The sequence below is a fragment of the Balaenoptera acutorostrata genome, chromosome 7 (genome assembly GCF_949987535.1).
Source record: "Balaenoptera acutorostrata chromosome 7, mBalAcu1.1, whole genome shotgun sequence".
NCBI lineage: Eukaryota > Metazoa > Chordata > Mammalia > Artiodactyla > Balaenopteridae > Balaenoptera > Balaenoptera acutorostrata.
This window is the reverse complement of record NC_080070.1, coordinates 38194138-38216840: the sequence shown is the minus strand read 5'-3', so window position 1 is coordinate 38216840 and position 22703 is coordinate 38194138. Positions and strand designations below refer to the sequence as shown.

Genomic DNA, 22703 nt, shown 5'->3' with positions numbered 1-22703 from the left:
CACACACCACAACGAAGAGTAGCCCCCACTCGCCGCAACTAGAGAAAGCCCGCACGCAGCCAAAAATTAATTAATTTTTTTAAAAATGTGGCTTCTTGCTTTAGTGCCCTGTCTACTCCATGCTCCTTCTAATTCACCAAAATGTACATTAGGCTCTCCTAAGAAGAATCCATTTATACACAACTTCAGGTGTCTACACTCAGGTTGTGCAATTCAGGGTCAACTGATAAAACTTAAATTTGGCCAAAGAAAACTGTAGATGGCTTAGTATCACTCTGGTTTAGACTCACAAATCTGTTATATTTGTGCTGAGTCAAAACCAAGGAAATATTAAGTTGAATAAGATTTTTCTTTAGCCAACTTTGGGTTATATCATCACCAGCCTGAGAAATATGAGATGATGATTTTTAATAAGCATTAACAGTTCTTGTAGGCTGAAAACAGGAGCAGGTAGAGAAAGTATTGCTCAGCCTTACTGTGGGATATTTATAGTGATCTTTATCAAGAGCTTCATCTATTGGGTTTTTGTTTTTGCTGCTACCAAAGTTGTAGATATAGGGCTCTGAAATGTGTTTTCTCTTTTTTAGTCGAACTATACATGTTTGTAAAAGTTCGGTTTTCCTTTCATTTGACTTTTACTGTCACTTTGAGTTTTTATGTAAGATTCACTTAAACTTAAAAAACAATAATTAAAATTGTCTGATACATCAACCTTACTCTCTTTATTTCTTTTGCTTTTATCTATCCACTTGCTGCCAGCATAAAGCCCTAAACTTCATGAAGTAAACAGTGTTCTTTTATATTTGCTGTGTGCCTGAAGTGTTAAGCAAGGTCTTTCCATTCTGTATGTCAGAGCTCCAACATATTCCAGTGCTGTAATTTCCAGAATCCCCATTAAGCTTCACAGCCCCTGGAAACTCCTCTGTGAAGTCTCACAGAGTCCTGCCCTATACATGTACAGCTCAGTATTTGGACAAAGGTTAAAAGAACCCCAGTCCAGGTTTCTTGAGCTCCTCCTCTGCAGCTCTCTTCTTTCTAGTACTTGTCCCACAAATTCCTCTTGCTTTTGTATCCTGAATGCCAGTCTTTTTTTTCTCCACCAAGTGAGGTAGATAACATAACTTTCATTTGGGTTTAACTTCCCTATGTTGCAATGTGGAAAACACTACCCAGCAGAAAACTGGCAATGTATTATTTTTTTTACTCATCGATCACAGCCATGTGCTATTATCCATTTTCTTTTTTTTGGCGGGGGGGCTGTGTTGGGTCTTCGTTGCTACGCGTGGGCTTTCTCTAGTTGCGGTGAACGGGGTCTACTCTTCATTGTGGTGTGCGTGCTTCTCACTGTGGTGGCTTCTCTTGTTGCGGAGCACGGACTCTAGGCACACAGGCTTCAGTAGTTGTGGCACGTAGGCTCAGTAGTTGTCACTTGCGGGCTCTGGAGCACAGGCTCAGTAGTTGTGGCACACGGGCTTAGCTGCTCCACGGCATGTGGGATCTTCCTGGACCAGGGCTCGAACCTTTGTCCCCTGCACTGCCAGGCGGATTCTTAACCACTGAGCCACCAACGAAGTCCCTATTATAGATTTTCTGAAAAAAGATAAGATATATGAAGCAATTTGTTTTACAGTAGTTTACAAGGGGAGGAGAAGTGTGATATCCATTTTTTCATCATGGCTGAAACCAGAAGTTGATTGAATTGATTTTTATCCTGGCAGCTTCTTAATTTTTTTCTTCAGTGGATTAATATTTCTAAATGTTTGGTGATACATTTCCAGAAATGACACATGGAATTTATTAAGCTTCTAGATACAAGCTCATTTTTTATGCTGTCCTACAAATATTTACAGAATCAGCAATAAACTTTATGAAGTTCGTATTTTGAGCTTCATGTTATAAGAATAGCTGGAGAGTCATGTGCAGGTGTTAAATAAGAACAGCATAAAGACTTTCTTTTAATTTCAAAGAGTTTTCATATCCGTTCAGAAGATAAAAGCAAGCAAAAGAGATGATGGTAAAGCAAGTTACCAGGTATTGGGGAATTGACATCAGGTGAGCTCATTAGTTACCAAGGAAACCAGTAGAGGGGCACACCCCTCAGCGCCCCTTTGATGAGAACAGTCACTAGCTGGGGCCTGGGGCAAGTACACAGGAAGGTCAGTCATGTGCGTAGGGTATAGGTGAAGCAGGCACTGGTTGGGCAGGGGATGTACAGAGAGCAAGAGAACAGCCATCTTGAGTGGCTTGACCATACACATGCACAATTTGAATTCTTTACCGAAATTTCTGATCTAATCCTATAAACAATGCTATGAGGTAATATTTTCATTTTCATCTTAAAATTGAGAAAACTGAGTATTAAAGACGTTAAATAAAATATTGAGTACAAGTGAGAGCCAGATTCAAATCTAGTTCTGTTTGATGTTTCAGAGTCTGAGCTCTTAACTATTGTATTGTAGTCCAGAAATGACTACATGGCAGAAATGGGACTCAAGTTGGACCTTAAAGAACAGTTAATACTTGTAAGAGTGAAAAAGCAAAGAGAAATAAAATTACCTCATGGAAAAACAATGTGTAGAACCACCCTGATTAGAATAGGGTGTTACCAATGTATATTTTAAATTATTTGAGTTGGAGAGTAACAGGATAATTGTACATGAAAATAATTTTAAGTTTTTCTAGCAACAAAAGAGAGGATGGATGTGATAGAAAAAAAGGATTGAAATAAGGCAGACCCTCTAAGAGACTTACTTATAGTAATCTCATAATGACTGATTAAAGACTGGATTCAGGGTGATGGCATTGGGAATGGTGGAGAGAAGTAATATGAAAGACAGTCCAAGTGAAAAATTGATCAGAACTTGATTACAACCTAAACTGAGAATTACAGAAAGGAGCACATTTTTGCTTTTGGAAGAGAGTGAGGTTGGGAGATGATTAATAAAGACAGGAGGAAGGACAGAGTAGTGAAGGATGTTGAGACCCTATTTACTTTAAGTTTCCTACATAGCTATCCTAATGGTATGTTGTCTGGCATTTAACAGTATAGACTTGGAGTTTAGGTACAAGGACAGGAATGGAGAAATTCAAAATATCATCAGTGTTCACATACTTCCTTTATGCTTCTACCCCAATTTCCTTCCATCCAGACTATGACATTTTTCATTAGCTAACTATGGATTTATTAAAGATAATATCATATATCTGTATTTCTACTTTACAGAAAGAAATTCTGGAACAACAGCAACAAGAACGAAATGATAACAATTTTCAAGGCAGTTGTATGTTTTGCAATGAGGAATTCCTCGGAAACAGGTAGCAATTATGTATGTCTTTAAATTTTACTGTTTTTCATCTGAAGACTTACCAGAACATCCACAATGGCTATATAGACTAAGTTCTATGGATTGGCTCAGAACCCTTTCATATATCCACAGTAATTTTTTTTTAATCCACCAGACATCAAAGATGGAATGTAGTTGCTCTAAGTAGAGTAGGGGGATAAATTTTTTAAATGCCAGAAATAGAATTTTGTTTTATGTCATAGGGCTTTTTAAATTGTCCGACAGGCAAGACCACATGCAGCAAACTACAACAGACGTGCCCTTCTGTATTAACCTGTTAACTCTAAACCTTTGGCTGGGACTTCCCTGGCAGTCCAGTGGTTAAGGCTCTGTGCTTCTACTGCAGGGGCCACAGGTTTGATCCCTGGCTGGGGATCTAAGATCCCAAATGCTGAGCCGAGTGGACAAAAAAAAAAAAATCCTTTAGCAGTTTTTGGTGTTTCACTTTTGAACATTAAAAATGATAAAGATCTAAGGGGGAAAAAAATGGGGAATTGGTAATTCTGTCACCAACCCCAGCTGGCCCAAAACCAACTGGTGTACTGTAATTCAGTTCTAGTGCTAACCACCCAGAGTTAGCATCAGACTCTACAGGTTTAAGGGCATCATCCCCAGCAAGCCTGCCCACGCTTTAGACACCAGCCACAAGTTCAGGGGTTCCCCAGGACACCTGCACTTTTGACCAACTGGCTACAAATTCATGGCTTCCCACCAATAATTTGCATAGGTTCATTAATTCACTAGAGTGGCTCACAAAACTCAGGAAAGTGTTTATCATAAAGGATACAGATCAGGAACAGTTAAATGAAGAGACACAGAGCAGGGTCTGGATGGGTCTTGAACGCAGAGCTTCTATGCCTTCTCCTCAGAGAATCAGGATATATCATCCTCCTGGCGCATCAGTGTATTTACCAACCAAGAATCTTCACTGAGTTTTGGTATCCAGAATTTTTACATGCTTCATTGTGTAAGCATGATTGATTTAATTATTGAACTTAATCTCCTGCCCCTCTCTCCTTCTGGAGGTCAGGGTGGCTGTAAGTCCCAACCCTTTGATCACATTGTAGTCTTTCTAACCAATCCCCATCCTGAAGCTTTCTAGAGGCCTACCACAAGTCACTTTATTAGCAAAGGTAATCTTATCGTAGAAAAATTCCAAGGATTTTTGAAGCTCAGTGCCTGGAACCAGGGACAGAGACCAGACAAATTTCTTTTTATACAACAGTAATATTTACAAATGTACATTCACTTAAATATAAATCATGAAATTGTAACCTCTAGGAAATGGGAATGGTTTCAGTGACAGCATACAGTGGACAATCAGAAAAATATCATTCTTCCACCCACTTGAAAGAAAGCAGTCTTTAGTTTCTAAAAAAAAAAAGAAAAGCCTAGCACAAACTGACATCGTTGTCTGAAAAACATTGAAGGGGAGAGGGTAGCTATTTGTTTGAATTTAGAAAAGGGTTTGGATGAAGCATCAATGTTGAAAACACCAGTGATGAAGATTTGATTCTCATATAGATCAGTTAGCATAGAGAAAAATCTGTGCCAAGGTCACTAATTATGCTTCTAACCCTGTCAGTTTCAAAGGGCTTTATGGGGATGGCAGTGAGGACCACCTCACTATCAAAAAGTTTACCAAGCATTGCTACTTCTTTTTAGCATGTTATTTCTTTTTTTTTTTTTTCACACACACACAGTGTATTTTATTTTTACAAGAGATAAATAGACTGACACGAAGCATTGTACATGGATGACCACAACAAAAGCAACAATGATTAGCATGTTATTTCTGATTTTATGTTAAAACTATTATTAACCTAGTGAGGAGACGTGTGATTATTATTAGGAATCTCTAGTATTAAAAAGCTATAAATATTTTTGTTTTCTACAGCTTAAGTTTTTATGATAAATGTAGGTACTGATGTGATTTGAAATATATGTCCATATGATATGAAATTCTGATAATATTGGTATTTCAATTTACTGAATCTTGGTGCTCCTGTAATTCCTAATATAATCCTCCTGTTCTTTTCTACCTGTATCTGTATTCTCTGTTGAGTGGGGTGACGTGGGAATTAAGTGAACTCCTCAGTAGTTTTGATTGACTATGTCATTGTTCTCTAATAAATGAAATTTTTAAGAAATTAACCAATGACAAAGATAAGCAGCATCTCATTTTTATAAAATGTCCCCTTTCCTTCTGCAGTTCTTGTTTATGAAAAGGTCAGTTTATAAAAAAAACATTAAAGATATAGCCTGATTCCAGCTATGTACTTTATTAGCAATGTTTTGGGATTATATTTGTGTCCTCCCAGCCTAGGGACATAAGAAGAATAGAAAGACAAAGGATATGGGTTAATGATAAGGATAGAAGAATTAAGTACTTTCTTGCTATCCTACATCTATTTCCCCTCTCCTATACGCTTTTGACTCTGGAATGTATGAAGCTGTTTCTTTCAACCTTAATCTAAAATGTGTCTCCTGTAAACAGCATATAGTTGGATCATGTTTTTTTTTTTTTTTTTTTTTTTTTTTTTGTGCTAGGGCTTTCTCCAGTTGTGGCAAGTGGGGGCCACTCTTCATCGCGGTGCGCGGGCCTCTCACTATTGTGGCCTCTCTTGTTGCGGAGCACAGGCTCCAGACGCGCAGGCTCAGTAGTTGTGGCTCACGGGCCTAGTTGCTCCGCGGCATGTGGGATCTTCCCAGACCAGGGCTCGAACCCGTGTTTCCTGCATTAGCAGGCAGATTCTCAACCACTGCGCCACCAGGAAGCCCCTGGATCATGTTTTTTAATCCATTCTGCTAATCTCTACTTTTTGGTTGGAGTGTCTAATTTATGTTTAATGTAATTACTGATGAGATGGGATTTACTTAGACCATTTTGCTGTTTGTTTTCTTTATGTTTTAGGTTTGTTTTTTTTTAATTTCTCCCCTCCATTACTGCCTTCTTTTTTGTTAAATAGATATTTTCTAGTGTACCATTTTTATTCCCTTGTTTCTTTTACTATATTTTTTGAGTTATTTTCTTAGTGGCCCATTCATTATCCACTACAATTCACTGGAGATTACAATTAACATTTTATTTATTTATTTTTTATTTTTTAATAAATTTATTTTTGGCTGCACTGGGCCTTCGTTGCTGCGCATGGGCTTTCTCTAGTTGCGGCTAGCGGGGGCTACTCTTCATTGTGGTGCGCAGGCCTCTTATTGCGGTGGCCTCTCTTGTTGCAGAGCACGGGCTCTAGGCGTGCAGGCCTCAGTAGCTGTGGCACAAGGGCTCAGTAGTTGTGGCTCGCAAGCTCTAGAGCGCAGGCTCAGCAGTTGTGGTGCACGGGCCTAGCTGCTCCACGGCATGTGGGATTCTCCCGGACCACGGCCCAAACCCACGTCCCCTGCATTGGCAGGCGGACTCCCAACCTCTGTGCCACCAGGGAAGCCCCTAACATTTTAACTTAAAACAATTGAGTTCAGATTAATACCAATGTAATTTCAACAATATACAAAAACTTTGCTCCAACGTAGCTAGCTCCTTCCTCACTCCTTTGTGCTATTGTCATACAAACTACATCTTTATACATTATAAGCTCATTAACATGTCTTTAAAATTGTTACTTCATGCAGTTATTTTTACATCAGATATGGGAAGAAAAGATTTGTAAACAATAATTCATTTAATACTGCCTTTTATATTTGACTGTGTAATTACTTTTACTGGAGATTTTTACTTCTTTATGTATATTTGAGTTACTATCTAGCATCCTTTCATTTTAGCCCAAAGGACTTCTTTTAGTTTCTTGTTGGGCAGGTCTGTTAGCAGTGAATTTTCTCAGGTTTTGTTATCTGGGACCTGTCTTGATTTCATCTTCATTTCTTTTCTTGGTATGGGTCTCTCTTATTTATTATACTTGAAGTTTATTGGGCTTCTTCTGTTTGGATTAATGCTTTCCATCAAATTTGGGAAGTTTTTGGCCATTATTTCTTCAAATATTCTTTCTTCCCCTATCTTTCTTTGCCTTTTGGGATCCTATTATACAGATGTTGGTAGATGGGATGGTGTCTGAGGCTCAATTTATTTTTCTTCATTCTTTTTTCTTCTATTCCACAGACTAGAAAATCTAAATTGATCTTCAAGTTCATTGATTCTTTGTTCTGCCAGTTCAGTTTTTCTTTTGAGCCCTTCTAGTGAATTTTTCATTTCAGTTACTGTACATTTCATCTCCAGATTTGTATGTTTTTTTTAAATTTCTGTCTTTTTATTAGTATCCTCTTTTTTATAAGATATTATTCTCATACCTTTTTTTTGATTCTTTAGACATGGTTTTCCTTAATTCTTTACACATGTTCTTATTGTCTGATTTAAAGTCTTTGTCTGACAAGTCCAACATTTGGGCTTCCTCAGCGACAGTTTCTGTTGACTTTCTTTTCATATGATAGTGTTTATATGCATACTTACTTTATAACATGTCACTCTTTCATAGCCCAAATGTGTGTTTCAGTGTTTAACCTTTGCTTGTACTTCTAATTAGTGTTGTTATCATTATACAAACACTACTCATGACCTGATTTGTTCCTAGATAAGTTATAAATAATGCAGATTGCTCAAATTTCTTCCTAGATCTGTTCTTTTGAACCACATGGCAAGAGAACACACTTTCAACATTGGGTTACCAGACAACATTGTAAACTGCAATGAATTTCTGTGTACATTACAGAAAAAGCTTGACAAGTAAGTACTTTTTTCTGAAACATGACCTGAAGCTGTCTTAATCTTGGATTCTGTTGTGAATTTTTAAAAATTAATTTAATAGTCAGAAGTAACTCAAGAAACGGAATTTTCTCATTTCTCATGTTGGAGGAGTTCACATTTTGTAAGACAATCCTTATTTTTTGTAGATCATATTGCCTTTTAGTAGTTTTAAAATATAAATGTCATATATACCAAACAATGTATATGCCATTATAAGGTATGTTATTATATAGGGTATGAAAAATATGCTTAATCAGCCTAAGAAAGAGAATGTTATTATTTCCTTTGAATCTCCCTGTGTGCCCTTCCTCATTAGTATCTCCCCCAGAAACCACTATTCTTCATTGCGGATTCATCATTTCTTCACTTTTCTCTATAATTTTTCTACACATTTAGTAAAGTAAATATATTGTCACATTGCTAGATGTTATTCAGTTTTATGTGAAACATAACATACTGATTGCATTCTTTTACCTTTTACTATTTATTCACATTTATATATCATAACATGCCACTTTTCTCAAGGTCATATTCTGGCAACCTTGAGTATCTAGAGTTTAGCTTGTAGAAATAGGGAAGGAAATTCTCTACATCACCAAAATGGCTTTCAAAAATCTATCCACTTTTCTTTCTAGGAAAGGGCCTAAGATTTTACTCTCAAAACCTAGTTTTATTCATTTAATATAATACTAATGAATGTGGTATCTCAGACCACAACATTTGGAGCAATAACATTGAGAAAGAAATACCCATTATAAAAAGTTCTGAATTCAAATTCTGGTATCAACAGTACATTAAAACAAGTCTCTTCACTCTCTTATTGAATGACCCTTCATTTATAAAATAATACCAGGTGTGCTTTCTAGCAAGATTAGCAGTAATGATATCCCTAATCACCTTATTGCCCATAAATTGTTTACTATAAAAGAATATAGTTACTTCTGTGGCATAAGAAATAATTGAAAGGGTGTTTAGTAAAGATGAAAAAGAATTCAGAATAGAAACAACTGATTTCAGTCATTTTGTTTTCGAACCCAAGTTCATGTGCCCAGCACACAGTGAGGCCAAACAAACCAAAACATCAGAGTTTAGAGCAGAGAAAGGTTTATTGCAAGGGCCATACAAGGAAAACAGGTGGTTCATGCTCAAAAGACCGGAACTCCCTGATGGGTTTCAGGGAAGCATTTTTAAAGACAAGGTGAGGGAGGGGAGTCGCAGGTTCTTTGATCAGCTTGTGCACAGTTCTCTGATTGGTTGATGGTAAGGTAACAGGGCAGTGTTACAAGGGTTAACTTTATCAGTCCTCATGCTCCAATAGGTCTGGGGCCTATGTGCTCATGGTCATCAGGTAGTTAATTTCTTCCTTTTGGTGGTGGTTTTAGCATCAACATGAGACACTATTATCTAGGTACCTCAGGAAGGAACTAAAGATTCCGTGACTGCCATATGGCTGATTTACTATTCAAATTCTTACAAGTTCTCTTGGCCCAACTGCTATTTTTGTCATTACACGTTCACATCCTTTTGATCATTAATTCTTAGGCTTTTGTGACTCAGGGGAGGCTTGTTTTCTACAAACAAGAGGTAGGCAGAGGACAGGGTGGGAGGAGTGTGTCCTGGGAAGGCCCCATAGGGTCCTGCTCAGTTGCAATTTCAGTGTTTTCATGTATACTTATTCTGTGTTACTCCAGAAAGTAGAACTCTAATGACTGTTAGGTAATCCAGACAGTATCAGCTGTCAAGCTTAGTATGAGAAAGACATTTTGTTAGTAATCTGTTCAAAACTGGTCATTACTGCCTCATTAGGTAATGAATTCCCAGTCAGTGGAAATATTCTAGCAGAAGGTACATGTGAATGATAAGATAGTAAAAATAGCACTTACTGTATGCTATGAATGTGCTAGGTATTTTATTCGTATATATATCAATAAATTAAACATGTATACATATATTTATATTTTGTGTGAATTATTCTAATGATTATGAATTTATGTGCACATATATGTATGTATACATTATCGTAAAAGTTCTCTAAAATGTAGGTATTATCATCAGGTTAGAGAGCAGAAAATGAGTGGTAACAGAGGGGTCAAGTAACTTGACCAAGTCCCACAGCTGGAGTTAGGAATCAGACCCTGCAAATTAGGTCACAGGATATACCAAACCATGGACTAATTGTTATACTCAGTGGAGGCAACCAATGCTAGTTATCATATATTTATTTGAAGAACATACCTACATTTTCATTTTTAGAATAGGTAATTCGATTAGTAAAGCACCAAAATCATTTTTGGATAATTGCTATCTATATCACAGTTTTAACTAAATAGCCAAGTTGGCCAAGTTAGCTGACCACAAAATAAACCACAACGTGCATCCTCTAAAGCCAAATGAATAAAATGAGAGGGATTCCAGAAGGATATCATATCCCATTTGAAGATTCTGTGAGACCTAAAATGAATAAATTATAAGACCCAATAATAATAGTAATAAAGGGCGATTGCAACAACTATTCGAGAGACTTATTTAATCTCAGCATTTGTGTCTTTCTTGTAGCTTGCAGTGCTTGTACTGTGAGAAGACCTTCAGGGACAAAAATACACTTAAAGATCACATGAGGAAAAAACAGCATCGTAGGATCAATCCTAAGAACAGAGAATATGACCGATTTTATGTCATCAATTATTTGGTAAGGCTTTCTTTTCTCTTCATAATTTACAATTTGATTGCATGTCTACAAACATCAAAATGTAATTGAGGGATTCTTGCAAGCAATGATTATCTTTAAAATGGTTAGTTTACAAAGCGTAACTTGATTTGATTTGTCTTTCATTTGCCAGATGTTTATATAGTAAAAAGGTCATGTCTCTACAACTCACACTGATCTTGATATAAATAAATAAATAAATAAATAACCATAAATACCTGGATAACCATGCATTGCCCCTCACTGATTGTCTATTACCATGAGTACAGGGACTTCTGTACTTGAATAGAGTACACGTTGTTGACTTCTGGATGTGCTAGATGCTATGCTAGATAAATGTTTATGGACAGTCTCTTCACTGATTCCTTTTTCCCCCATTAAAATATCTTCCCCTTTCCCATCAAATAAATAAATAAATAATAAAAATTTGTCCTTTTCATTCTCTTGGGCCAGCTTATTTTTAATGGAAATTTTAGAGAAACTAAGTGATTTCACTCAGCAAGAGGACTTTCATTTTTGGACTAGTAGGATGGACTAATTGGGATACCATGTCAAAGATTTTAAATACTTTCAAAGCTCTCCTAGGCCAGAAACCTCAGTACCATTTGCTGGCCTCTGTAGATTACAGTCCCTTTTATTTAAGAAGAGGTATTCAGTTGGAGGCAAATGTCCATCTCTACAGGGGCATTTGGAAATTTAAGAAGGGAGTTTTGATTGACGCACTGAGTGGAGAGTGCCCCGAGTCTGCTGATTTTTTTAGGTATACATAACAAAGGAGGGAAACTGTTGCAGGAAGGGGGACCCCTTCCAGGGCCGAGAGTGGGCTCTTATCTAACACTCAGAAATGAATTGTCCAAGGAGACACATGTGCTGACAAAGCAAGAGACTTTAGTGGGAAGAGGTACCTGGGTGGAGAGCAGCAGAGGGAACCCAGGAGAAGTACTCTGCCACGTGGCTAACAGTCTCAGGTTTTATGGTGATGTGGTTAGTTTCTGAGTTGTCTCTACCAATCATTCTGACTCATGGTTCTTCATGGTGGCGTGCACATCTCTCAGCCAAGATGGATTCCAGCAAGAAGGATTCTGGGAGGTTGGTAGGACATATGGACTGGCATCTCCTCTCTCCTTTTGACCTTTCTCAAATTCTTCCAGTTGGTGGTAGCTTGTTACTTCCACGTTCCTTACCAGGATCTCCTGTTGTACAATAACTCATGCAAGTGGTTATCGTGCCTATCCAGGGTGGACAGTTTCAGTCAGTGTTCCCTAACAAAACTACTCATGAAAAGAGAGGGAGTTACGTAATTCTCCAGTAGAATTTAAAGAAAGATGGGCCCTGAACCAACATGGCAGAGTAGAAGGATGTGCTCTCACTCCCTCTTGTGAGAACACCAGAATCACAACTAGCTGCTATACAATCATTGACAGGAAGACACTGGAACTCACCAAAAAAAATGCCATACATCCAAAGACAAAGGAGAAGCCACAACGAGATGGTAGGAGGGGCGCAATCACAGTAAAATCAAATCCCATAACTGCTGGGTGGGTGACTCACAGACTGGAGAACACTTATACCACAGAAGTCCACCCACTGAAGTGAAGGTTCCGAGCCCCACATCAGGCTTCCCAACAGGGGGTCCAGCAACAGGAGGAGGAATACCTAGAGAATCAGACTTTGAAGGCTAGTGGGATTTGACTGCAAGACTTCAACAGGACTGGGGGAAACAGAGACTCCACTCTTGGAGGTCACACACAAAGTAGTATGCACATTGGGAACCAGGGGAAGGAGCAGTGACCCCAGGGGAGACTGAACCAGACAAACCTGCTAGTTTTGGAGGGTCTCCTGCAGAGGCGGGGTGTGGCTGTGGCTCACCGTGGGGACAAGAACACTGGCAGCAGAAGTTCTGGGCGTGAGCCCTCCCAGAGTCTGCCATTATCCCCACCAAAGAGCCTAGGTAGTCTCCATTGTTGGGTTGCCTCAAGCCAAACAACCAACAGGGAGGGAACCCAGCCCCACCCATCAACAGTCAAGCGGATTAAACTTCTACTGAGCTCTGCCCACCAGAGCAACAATCAGCTCTACCCACCACCAGTCCCTCCCAAAAGGAAACTTGCACAAGCCTCTTAGATAGCCTCATCCGCCAGAGGGCAGACAGCAGAAGCAAGAAGAACTACAGTCCTGCAGCCTGCCTGTTGAACAAAAACCATATTCACAGAAAGATAGACAAGATGAAAAGGCAGAGGACTATGTACCAGATGAAGGAACAAGATGAAACCCCAGAAAAACAACTAAATGAAGTGGAGATAGGCAACCTTCCAGAAAAAGAATTCAGAATACTGATAGTGAAGATGATCCAAGACCTCGGAAAAAGAATGGAGGCAAAGATCGAGAAGATGCAAGAATGTTTAACAAAGACCTAGAAGAATTAAAGAACAAACAAACAGAGATGAACAATACAATAACTGAAATGAAAACTACACTAGAAGGAATCAATAGCAGAATAACTGAGGCAGAAGAAAGGATAAGTGACCTGGAAGACAGAAAGGCAGAATTCACTGCTGCGGAACAGAATACAGAAAAAAGAATGAAAAGAAATGAAGACAGCCTAAGAGACCTCTGGGACAACATTAAACGCAACAACATTCGCATTATAGGGGTCCCAGAAGGAGAAGAGAGAGACAAAGGACCCGAGAAAATATTTGAAGAGATTATAGTCGAAAACTTCCCTAACATGGGAAAAGAAATAGCCACCCAAGTCCAGGAAGCGCAGCAAGTCCCATACAGAATAAACCCAAGGAGAAACACACTGAGACACATAGTAATCAAATTGGCAAAAATTAAAGACGAAGAAAAATTACTGAAAGCAGCAAGGGAAAAATGACAAATAGCATACAAGGGAACTCCCATCAGGTTAACAGCTGATTTCTCAGCAGAAACTCTACAAGCCAGAAGGGAGTGGCATGATATACTTAAAGTGATGAAAGGGAAGAACCTACAACCAAGATGACTCTACCCAGCAAGGATCTCATTCAGATTCGATGCAGAAATCAAAAGCTTTACAGACAAGCAAAAGCTAGGAGAATTCAGCAGCACCCAACCAGCTCTACAACAAATGCTAAAGGAACTTCTCTAAGTGGGAAACACAAGACAAGAAAAGGACCTACAAAAACAAACCCAAAACAATTAAGAAAATGGTCATAGGAACATACATATCAATAATTGCCTTAAACGTGAATGGATTAAATGCTCCAACCAAAAGACAGAGGCTTGCTGAATGGATAGAAAAACAAGACCCATCTATACGCTGTCTACAAGAGACCTGCTTCAGACCTCAGGACACATACAGACTGAAAGTGAGGGGAAAAAGATATTCCATGCAAATGGAAATCAAAAGAAAGCTGGAGTAGCAATACTCATATTAGATAAAATAGACTTTAAAATAAAGAATGTTACAAGAGACAAGGAAGGACACTACATAATGATCAGGGGATCAATCCAAGAAGAAGATACAACAATTATAAATACATATACACCCAACATAGGAGCACCTGAATACATAAGGCAATTGCTAACAGCTATAAAAGGTGAAATCGACAGTAACACAATAATAGTGGGGGACTTTAACACCTCACTTACACCAATGGACAGATCATCCAAAATGAAAATAAATAAGGAAACAGAAGCTTTAAATGACACAATAGACCAGATAGATTTAATTGATATTTATAGGACATTCCATCCAAAAACAGCAGATTACACTTACTTCTCAAGTGTGCACAGAACATTCTCCAGGATAGATCACATCTTGAGTCACAAATCAAGTCTCAGTAAATTTAAGAAAATTGAAATCATATCAAGCATCTTTTCTGACCACAACGCTGAGATTAGAAATCAATTACAGGGAAAAAAAACATAAAAAACACAAACACATGGATGCTAAACAATACGTTACTAAATGACCAAGAGATCACTTAAGAAATCGAAGAGGAAATCAGAAAATACCTAGAGACAAATGACAGTGACAACACGACGATCCAAAACCTATGGGATGCAGCAAAAGCAGTTCTAAGAGAGAAGTTTATAGCTATACAAGCCTACTTCAAGAAACAAGAAAAATCTCAAACAATCTAACCTTACATGTAAAGGAACTTGAGGAAGAAGAACAAACAAAACCCAAAGTTAGCAGAAGGAAAGAAATCATAAAGATCAGAGTAGAACTAAATGAAATAGAAACAAAGAAAACAGTAGCAAAGATCAATAAAACTAAAAGCTCATTCTTTGAGAAGATAAACAAAATTGATCAACCATTAGCCAGACTCATCAAGAAAAGGGGGGAGAGGACTCAAATCAATAAAATTAGAAATGAAATAGAAGTTACAACAGACACCGCAGAAATACAGAGCATCCTAGGAGACTACTACAAGCAACTCTATGCCAATAAAATGGGCAACCTGGAAGAAATGGACAAATTCCTAGAAAGGTATAACCTTCCAAGACTGAACCAGGAAGAAATAGAAAATATGAACAGACCAGGCACAGGTAATGAAATTGAAACTGTGATTAAAAATCTTCCAACAAACAGAAGTCCAGGACCAGATGGCTTCACAGATGAATTCTATCCAACATTTAGAGAAGAGCTAACACCCATACTTCTCAAACTCTTCCAAAAAATTGCAGAGGAAGGAACACTCCCAAACTCATTCTGTGAGGCCACCATCACCCTGATACCAAAACCAGACAAAGATACTACAAAAAAAGAAAATTACAGACCAGTATCACTGATGAATATAGATGCAAAAATCCTCAACAAAATACTAGCAAACAGAATCCAACAACACATTGAAAGGATCATACACCATGATCAAGTGGGATTTATCCCAGGGATGCGAGGATTCTTCAATATATGCAAATCAATCAATGTGATACACCATATTAACAAATTGAAGAATAAAAATCATATGATCATCTCAGTAGATGCAGAAAAAGCTTTTGACAAAATTCAACACCCATTTATGATAAAAACTCTCCAGAAAGTGGGCATAGAGGAACCTACCTCAACATAATAAAGGCCATATATGACAAAACCACAGCAAACATCATTCTCAATGGTGAAAAACTGAAAGCATTTCCTCTAAGATCAGAAATAAGACAAGGATGTCCACTCTCACCACTGTTATTCAACATAGTTCTGGAAGTCCTAGCCATGAGAATCAGAGAAGAAAAAGAAATAAAAGGAATACAAATTGGAAAAGAAAAAGTTAAACTGTCACTGTTTGCAGATGACATGATACTATACATAGAGAATCCTAAAGATGCCACCAGAAAACTACTAGAGCTAATCAGTGAATTTGGTGAAGTTGCAGGATACAAAATTAATGCACAGAAATCTCTTGCATTCCTATACACTAATGATGAAAATCTGAAAGCGAAATTAAGGAAACACTCCCATTTACCATTGCAACAAAAAGAATAAAACACCTAGGAATAAACCTACCTAGGGAGACAAAAGACCTATATACAGAAAACTGTAAGACACTGATGAAGGAAATTAAAGATGATACCAGCAAATGGAGAGATATACGATGTTCTTGGATTGGAAGAATCAATATTGTGAAAATAACTATACTACCCAAAGCAATCTACAGATTCAATGCAATCCCTATCAAATTACCAATGGCATTTTTTATGGAACTAGAACAAAAAATCTTAAAATGTGTATGGAGACACAAAAGACCCCGAATAGCCAAAGCAGTCTAGAGGGAAAAAAACAGAGCTGGAGGAATCAGACTTCCTGACTTCAGACTATACTACAAAGCTACAGTAATCAAGACAATATGGTACTGGCACAAAAACAGAAACATATATCAATGGAACAAGATAGAAAGCCCTGAGATAAACCCACACACCTATGGTCAACTAATCTATGACAAAGGAGGCAAGGATATACAATGGAGAAAAGACAGTCTCTTCAATAAGTGGTGCTGGGAAAACTGGACAGCTACATGTAAAAGAATGAAATTAGAACACTCCGTAACACCATACACAAAAATTAACTCAAAATGGATTAGAGACCTAAATGTAAGACCGGACCCTATAAAACTCTTAGAGGAAAACATAGGAAGAACACTCTTTGACATAAATCACAGCAAGATCTTTTTGATCCACCTCCTAGAGTAATGGAAATAAAGACACAAATAAACAAATGGGACCTAATGAAACTTCAAAGCTTTTGCACAGCAAAGGAAACCATAAACAAGACGAAAAGACAACCCTCAGAATGGGAGAAAATATTTGCAAACGAATCAACGGACAAAGGATTAATCTCCAAGATATATAAACAGCTCATGCAGCTCAATATTAAAAAAACAAACAACCCAATCCAAAAATGGGCAGAAGACCTAAATAGACATTTCTCCAAAGAAGACATACAGATGGCCAAGAAGCACATGAAAAGCTGCTCACCATCACTAATTATTAGAGAAATGCAAATCAAAACTACAATGAGGTATCACCTCACACCAGTTAGAATGGGCATCCTCAGAAAATCTACAAACAACAAATGCTGGAGAGGGTGTGGAGAAAAGGGAACCCTCTTGCACTGTTGGTGGGAATGTAAATGGATACAGCCACTATGGAGAACAGTATGGAGGTTCCTTAAAAAACTAAAAACAGAATTACCATATGATCCAGCAATCCCACTACTGGGCATATACCCAGAGAAAACCATAGTTCAGAAAGACACATGCACCCCAGTGTTCATTGCAGCACTATTTACAATAGCCAGGTCATGGAAGCAACCTGAATGCCCATCGACAGACGAATGGATAAAGATGTGGTGCATATATACAATAGAATATTACTCAGCCATAAAAAGGAACGAAATTGGGTCATTTGTAGAGACGTGGATGGATCTAGAGACTGTCATACAGAGTGAAGTAAGTCAGAAAGAGAAAAACAAATATCGTATATTAACGCATATATGTGGAACCTAGAAAAATGGTACAGATGAACCAGTTTGCAGGGCAGAAATATAGACACAGATGTAGAGAACAAACGTATGGACACCAAGGGGGGAAAGCGGCGGGGGGAGGGGTGGGGGGGGTGGTGTGATGAATTGGGAGATTGGGATTGACATGTATACACTAATATGTATAAAATGGATGACTAGTAAGAACCTGCTCTATAGAAAAATAAATTAAATTAAATTTAAAAAAATTTTTTTAAATGCTCAAAAAAAAAAAAGAAAGATGGTGAGTTCTGGTTCTGACACTTTTCTAAGGCAAATGGAAATTGTTTTTTGCTCTTAAATTTGAAAGAATTTTAATCCACACCCATTGGCCACCAAAGGCACAATTGATAATAATGAGCCATTTTATCTATTGGACAGAAACAAGCATATCCTGAATTATGTTGGAAATCTCTGCTCTTTAGATTAGAATTTTTGCGTGTTCTAACTAATCCTTAGCATATTAAAATAAAATTCCCCTTGAGAAACAAGTGGAATTAGCGTGTGTTTGAAGATTGGCTCTGAGAGGTTGCCATGGTTTGCTACAAATGTTTTACAACTAGCTAAAGGCAAAGGCACCCTTTGAGTCTTTCAATCTTCTCTTGAAATCACTCAGTTGTTAATTCCTAGAGCAAACGCTGCTTCAGGGCCCAGCCCAATCCTACAGGGGGTGGACTCCAGTGTTAAGTCTAAGAAATATTCAGCTACTGCAGAAAGCTGTGGAAGCAATTTAACAGTACTTCCTTCTGGGGCTCTTTTAAACTAATAGTCAACAGCTTGGGACTAGCAGAACATTGTATATAGCTGGAGGTGTTTATCTTTTAGAGGATACTTCAAAGAAACTGCTCACTCAAATTCTGCTGTCACTTTTAGAAAAGTTTGTTACTTCATTCCCTGGGCATCAAGTAATGTGACTGTGAAAACTGAAATTATCCGTGAGGACCAGCTGTCTCTAGATGAGTGTGCTAGATTGTACTGCCCACAGAGTGCCCAGATTTCATGTGGGATGAATCATGGCTTGAGAGAAGTGCTTCAAGAGAATGTAAAGGCTTCAGTAACATATAAAATGAAAATTAAATCATTTTAGGGTAATATCGATAGAAGTTTTTGGTTTGGTTTTAACTAGCAGCATTTGAGTACCTGCTATGTGCCAGGTACTGTCTTTGGTATTTATATTAAGTCTTTTACTCTTAACCACATCCTTATGACACAGGTTTTGTCATTATCCTCATTTACAGATTAGGCAACTACAGCACAGAGAAGTTGAGTAATTTTCCCAGGGTCATGTAGCTGGAGCTTTCTGCATCAGTTTCCTTCAATTTTTCCTCAGTTTTTACAATTGAAATGATAGTAGTACCTACCTCTTATCCTTTGGGTTGGGTTTTTTGGTCAATTAATGGTGATAAATTCATAATGATCTCCACACACACACACACACACACACACACACACACACACACACACACATACACACTTTTGCCTATTATCTTTTACACCAAACTAGAAAGTGAGCCAAGGTCAAGGTAAAACTAACTTTAATCAGCCCCTTACGGGCTCTAACCCACAACCTTACCCATCTTAGCTCTATATGCTTTCCCATTGAGGCCAACAATAAGATTTTTTTTTTCTTTTTTGGCTGCGCTGCGTGGCTTGCGTGATCTTAGTTCCCCGACCAGGGATTGAACCCAGGGCCCCGGCAGTGGAAGTTCAGAGTCCTAACCACTGGACCACCAGGGAATTCCCACTTTCGTTTTTAAAAAGCTAAAAAAAAGAAAAAGAAAAGAAAAGAGAGACATTCATTGTTTATTCCTCTGAGGGAAAAGGCTGACATGAGTATGTGGATGTGGGCGAAAGATTGAATTGTTGTATTAGTAACTGGTGTCTGCACATCCATTTTTCACATCCTCTTCCCTTCAGAAGCAATTTCATTGGCTGCAAACATTCTACAAATGTTTGAGTGACTTCTAGGTACCAGACCCTGGTGGAACAGAAAGAAAAATATGACAGAACAGGTGATTGATTTAAGCCACTACTTTCAAGGAATTTAGAGGTTGGTATGAGAACCAGACATGTAAGCACATTAATTTCAACATTTTGTAATGGTGTGTACAGAGTTAATGTTTCAACCTCTCCTGTAGCAGATCTATATAGCCATTGAGTCATGCATCCACAGTGTCTCACCTCCAAGCAGAACTTTCAGACCAGCGGTAATGGAAGCATCCAGGATATTCTTAGCAAGATACACTCTGAGAGTCATAAAAGGTGGGAGAGCCATAAAAGGCGTCCCGATTCCTAGTCGGCACATGAGGCTGTTTTTGGTCTCTTCTCAGCTCAGCAAATTGATAGATTCCTTTTTCTTTCTTGGGTGAAATAATTTCCATGTTTAATTACTCATATCAATTTTTTAATATTAACAGACTTGCAAATAAGTATATTAAAGGTCTTTTGCATAGTCTAGATTATCTACTTAGAGTTCTTGCTTTATTTTCTCACAGACAGAAGGGTTCAGTGGAGAGTTGGGGCAAGCGAAGGGGACAAGGTCCCAGGCAGTTTCACGTTCAAATACCCCCGCCTCAGAGGGCAGCAGACTGCATAACGTCATCACTGAGGCTCCACCTACGTATTCCTAAAGTGCTCACGTTTCAAGCCCTGAATTTTTCTAAAGGGATCTATTTTTACAGTGATATTATCATTTTGACTTAAATTTTTTTTATTTTTAAAATACACAAAGCCATTTGTAACAAAAGTAGGCTCTTAACCTGTTTTTCAGTTTTGTTATAGTCCTCTCTACTGCAGTTATTAATATTTACATTTAAAACACTGTCTCTGTTTGTGATGGATTTCTTGTGTAAGCACGTGTTAAGTTTTTTCCATGTTTTTTGCACCGTGTCATTGATCATAAGCCAACTGATGCAGAGGTTTGAGGAAGTGTTCTGAACATCTTTACTGACATGCCTTCCAAACTTTGTTTTTCTGGTATTCTTTTCTTTCCTAACATGATTCACTAGCAGGCACAGTGTCTTAAGTAGAGACTAAATTTTTTTTCTCTTTGGGTTTTGTTCCTGTAATAAGTCATATATTTAACTGTACCAAGGCAGAGCACTCTAGGAAAGTCTCAGCCACTGTCACTTGCAAATCGCTTGTTTCCTATTCTAATGAACACAGAGTTCCATTTTCCTCTCAAATGGTAAATGGTTAGTGCTGTATTGCCTAGATAAATCCCCATGTTGTACTTAATACTGAGAAAGCTGCAAAGTAATGCTTTGAGTTTGGAAGTTTGACAGTGAAAGATATTTTTCATCATTTTGGGCTCAAAACATTTATTGATAAGTAACATTTGCCTGTATTGTTGAGAATGATAGTACCCCAAATGGCCCATCGGGGTATTAGTCCAAGTCCAGAGACACTACGTAATACATAAAAGATTTAATTCATCACCAAAAATTCCATCTAACAAGGATCATGTTGGCAATGGTGAGGCCATTCTTGATGTTCATAATGAAGCTTAGACACTTCATGACGACTCTGGGAAGTACATTATAGAGTCCAAATTAACTATCTCTAATGACGTTATGGTAAATCTCCGCATGTCTGAGTTTATGCATCATTTAGCTGATAGATAATGACAGCTTCAAAACCTCTCATTAAGTTGATGAATGATAGATTTTCTTTTTCTCTAAATCATAATGGCTCTTGTAGTTCTTTGTTTTTAGTTAAATGAATACCTTTTTAGAGAAAAAAAATGTTTCTGAGGTGAATTCTGGTAATGTTTTTCCAAAAGAAGGATATCAAACAAGGATATCTGTATTATATCAGGTGAGGTTGGACTTGACAGTTGCCATAGTTTAGCTGCTTGAAAAAGTGCCCACTAGTATTTCTGCATCCTTCTTTAATGCACTGTCTGCTTTTGCATGGCACGGTGGGAAGATTGAGTGAAGAGAGAAGAAAGGACAAGAGAAAGAAAGAAAGGACTCAAGGGATAAAAGAGACATGGTTGGGCCCAAAGAAATCATTCCTTCTCATCACTACATAAAGTTTTGCTGAAACTATGACTAAATTTGCCAGACATAGCCCTAAAAGGGTGGAACTCCTTCATGAACTGTAAGAGATAAAAGGGATTTGAGTAGATATTTGAGTACCTACTATTACCTGGTACCATGTACCATGTGCTTTTTATACATTAACTATTTAACCACATTACAGAAACCTTTTGAGGTAGGATCTAAATTGACATCACATTTTTTAGATGTTTTCAGTTAAAATTCAATTCAAAAAAATACTTCTAGTACCCACTGTGTGCCCAGCCCTGGAAATGTAACAATGAACAAAGGCCATGTCCAAACAGACATTCTGGTGGAAAAGACAGAGAACAAATAAGGAAACAAATAGATACACAAAATGATTTCAGGGTGTGATCAATGCTTTGAAGAAAAATAAAACATCCTAGAGGAATAAAAAGTAACTTGAAGGACGGGTGTTTTAGAGAGAGTAGTCAGAAAAAGAGGTAGTAACGTTTAAGCAGAGACCAGGATGACGGAGCCATGTTAGGATATGTGAGGGAGCAGTGTTTCAGGCAGACGATGCGACAAGTAGAGAAGTAGCTGGGTGGAAGTCAGCTTGCTGTGTTCGAGCAATAGCAAAAGAGCAGTCTGGCTGGAGCCAGCTGAGCAAGAGAAAAAGTGGTGGGACATAGTGATGGAGAGGGGGCCAGGGCAGAACATGGAGGCCTTATAAGCCATGGTAAGGCCTCTGAATTTTGTTCTGAGTGTGTGAGAAGCCCTGGGAGGGGTCATACAGACAGGGAGGTGCCCTTTGGAAAGCGCACTGTGGCTGCTGTCTGGGAAATAGACCGCAGGGGACCTCCAATAGAAACGGAGTCCGGCTAGGAGGATGTTT

General features: G+C 38.2%; 1 protein-coding gene across 5 annotated transcripts in view; it reads left to right on the top strand.

Moving 5' to 3' along the window:
• ZNF277 (zinc finger protein 277) overlaps positions 1-22703 on the top strand; it is a 132013-nt gene that overhangs the window by 91972 nt on the left and 17338 nt on the right. For all 5 annotated transcript variants that reach the window (XR_009008867.1, XR_452241.2, XR_452242.3 and 2 more), the window contains exons 5-7: positions 3224-3315; positions 7966-8076; positions 10654-10786. Coding sequence is in view for 2 of the 5 variants with exons in the window: in XM_007195099.2 (XP_007195161.2) it covers positions 3224-3315; positions 7966-8076; positions 10654-10786 (336 nt within the window). In the remaining 3 variants the exon portion in view is untranslated. The remainder of the gene's footprint in view (positions 1-3223; positions 3316-7965; positions 8077-10653; positions 10787-22703) is intronic.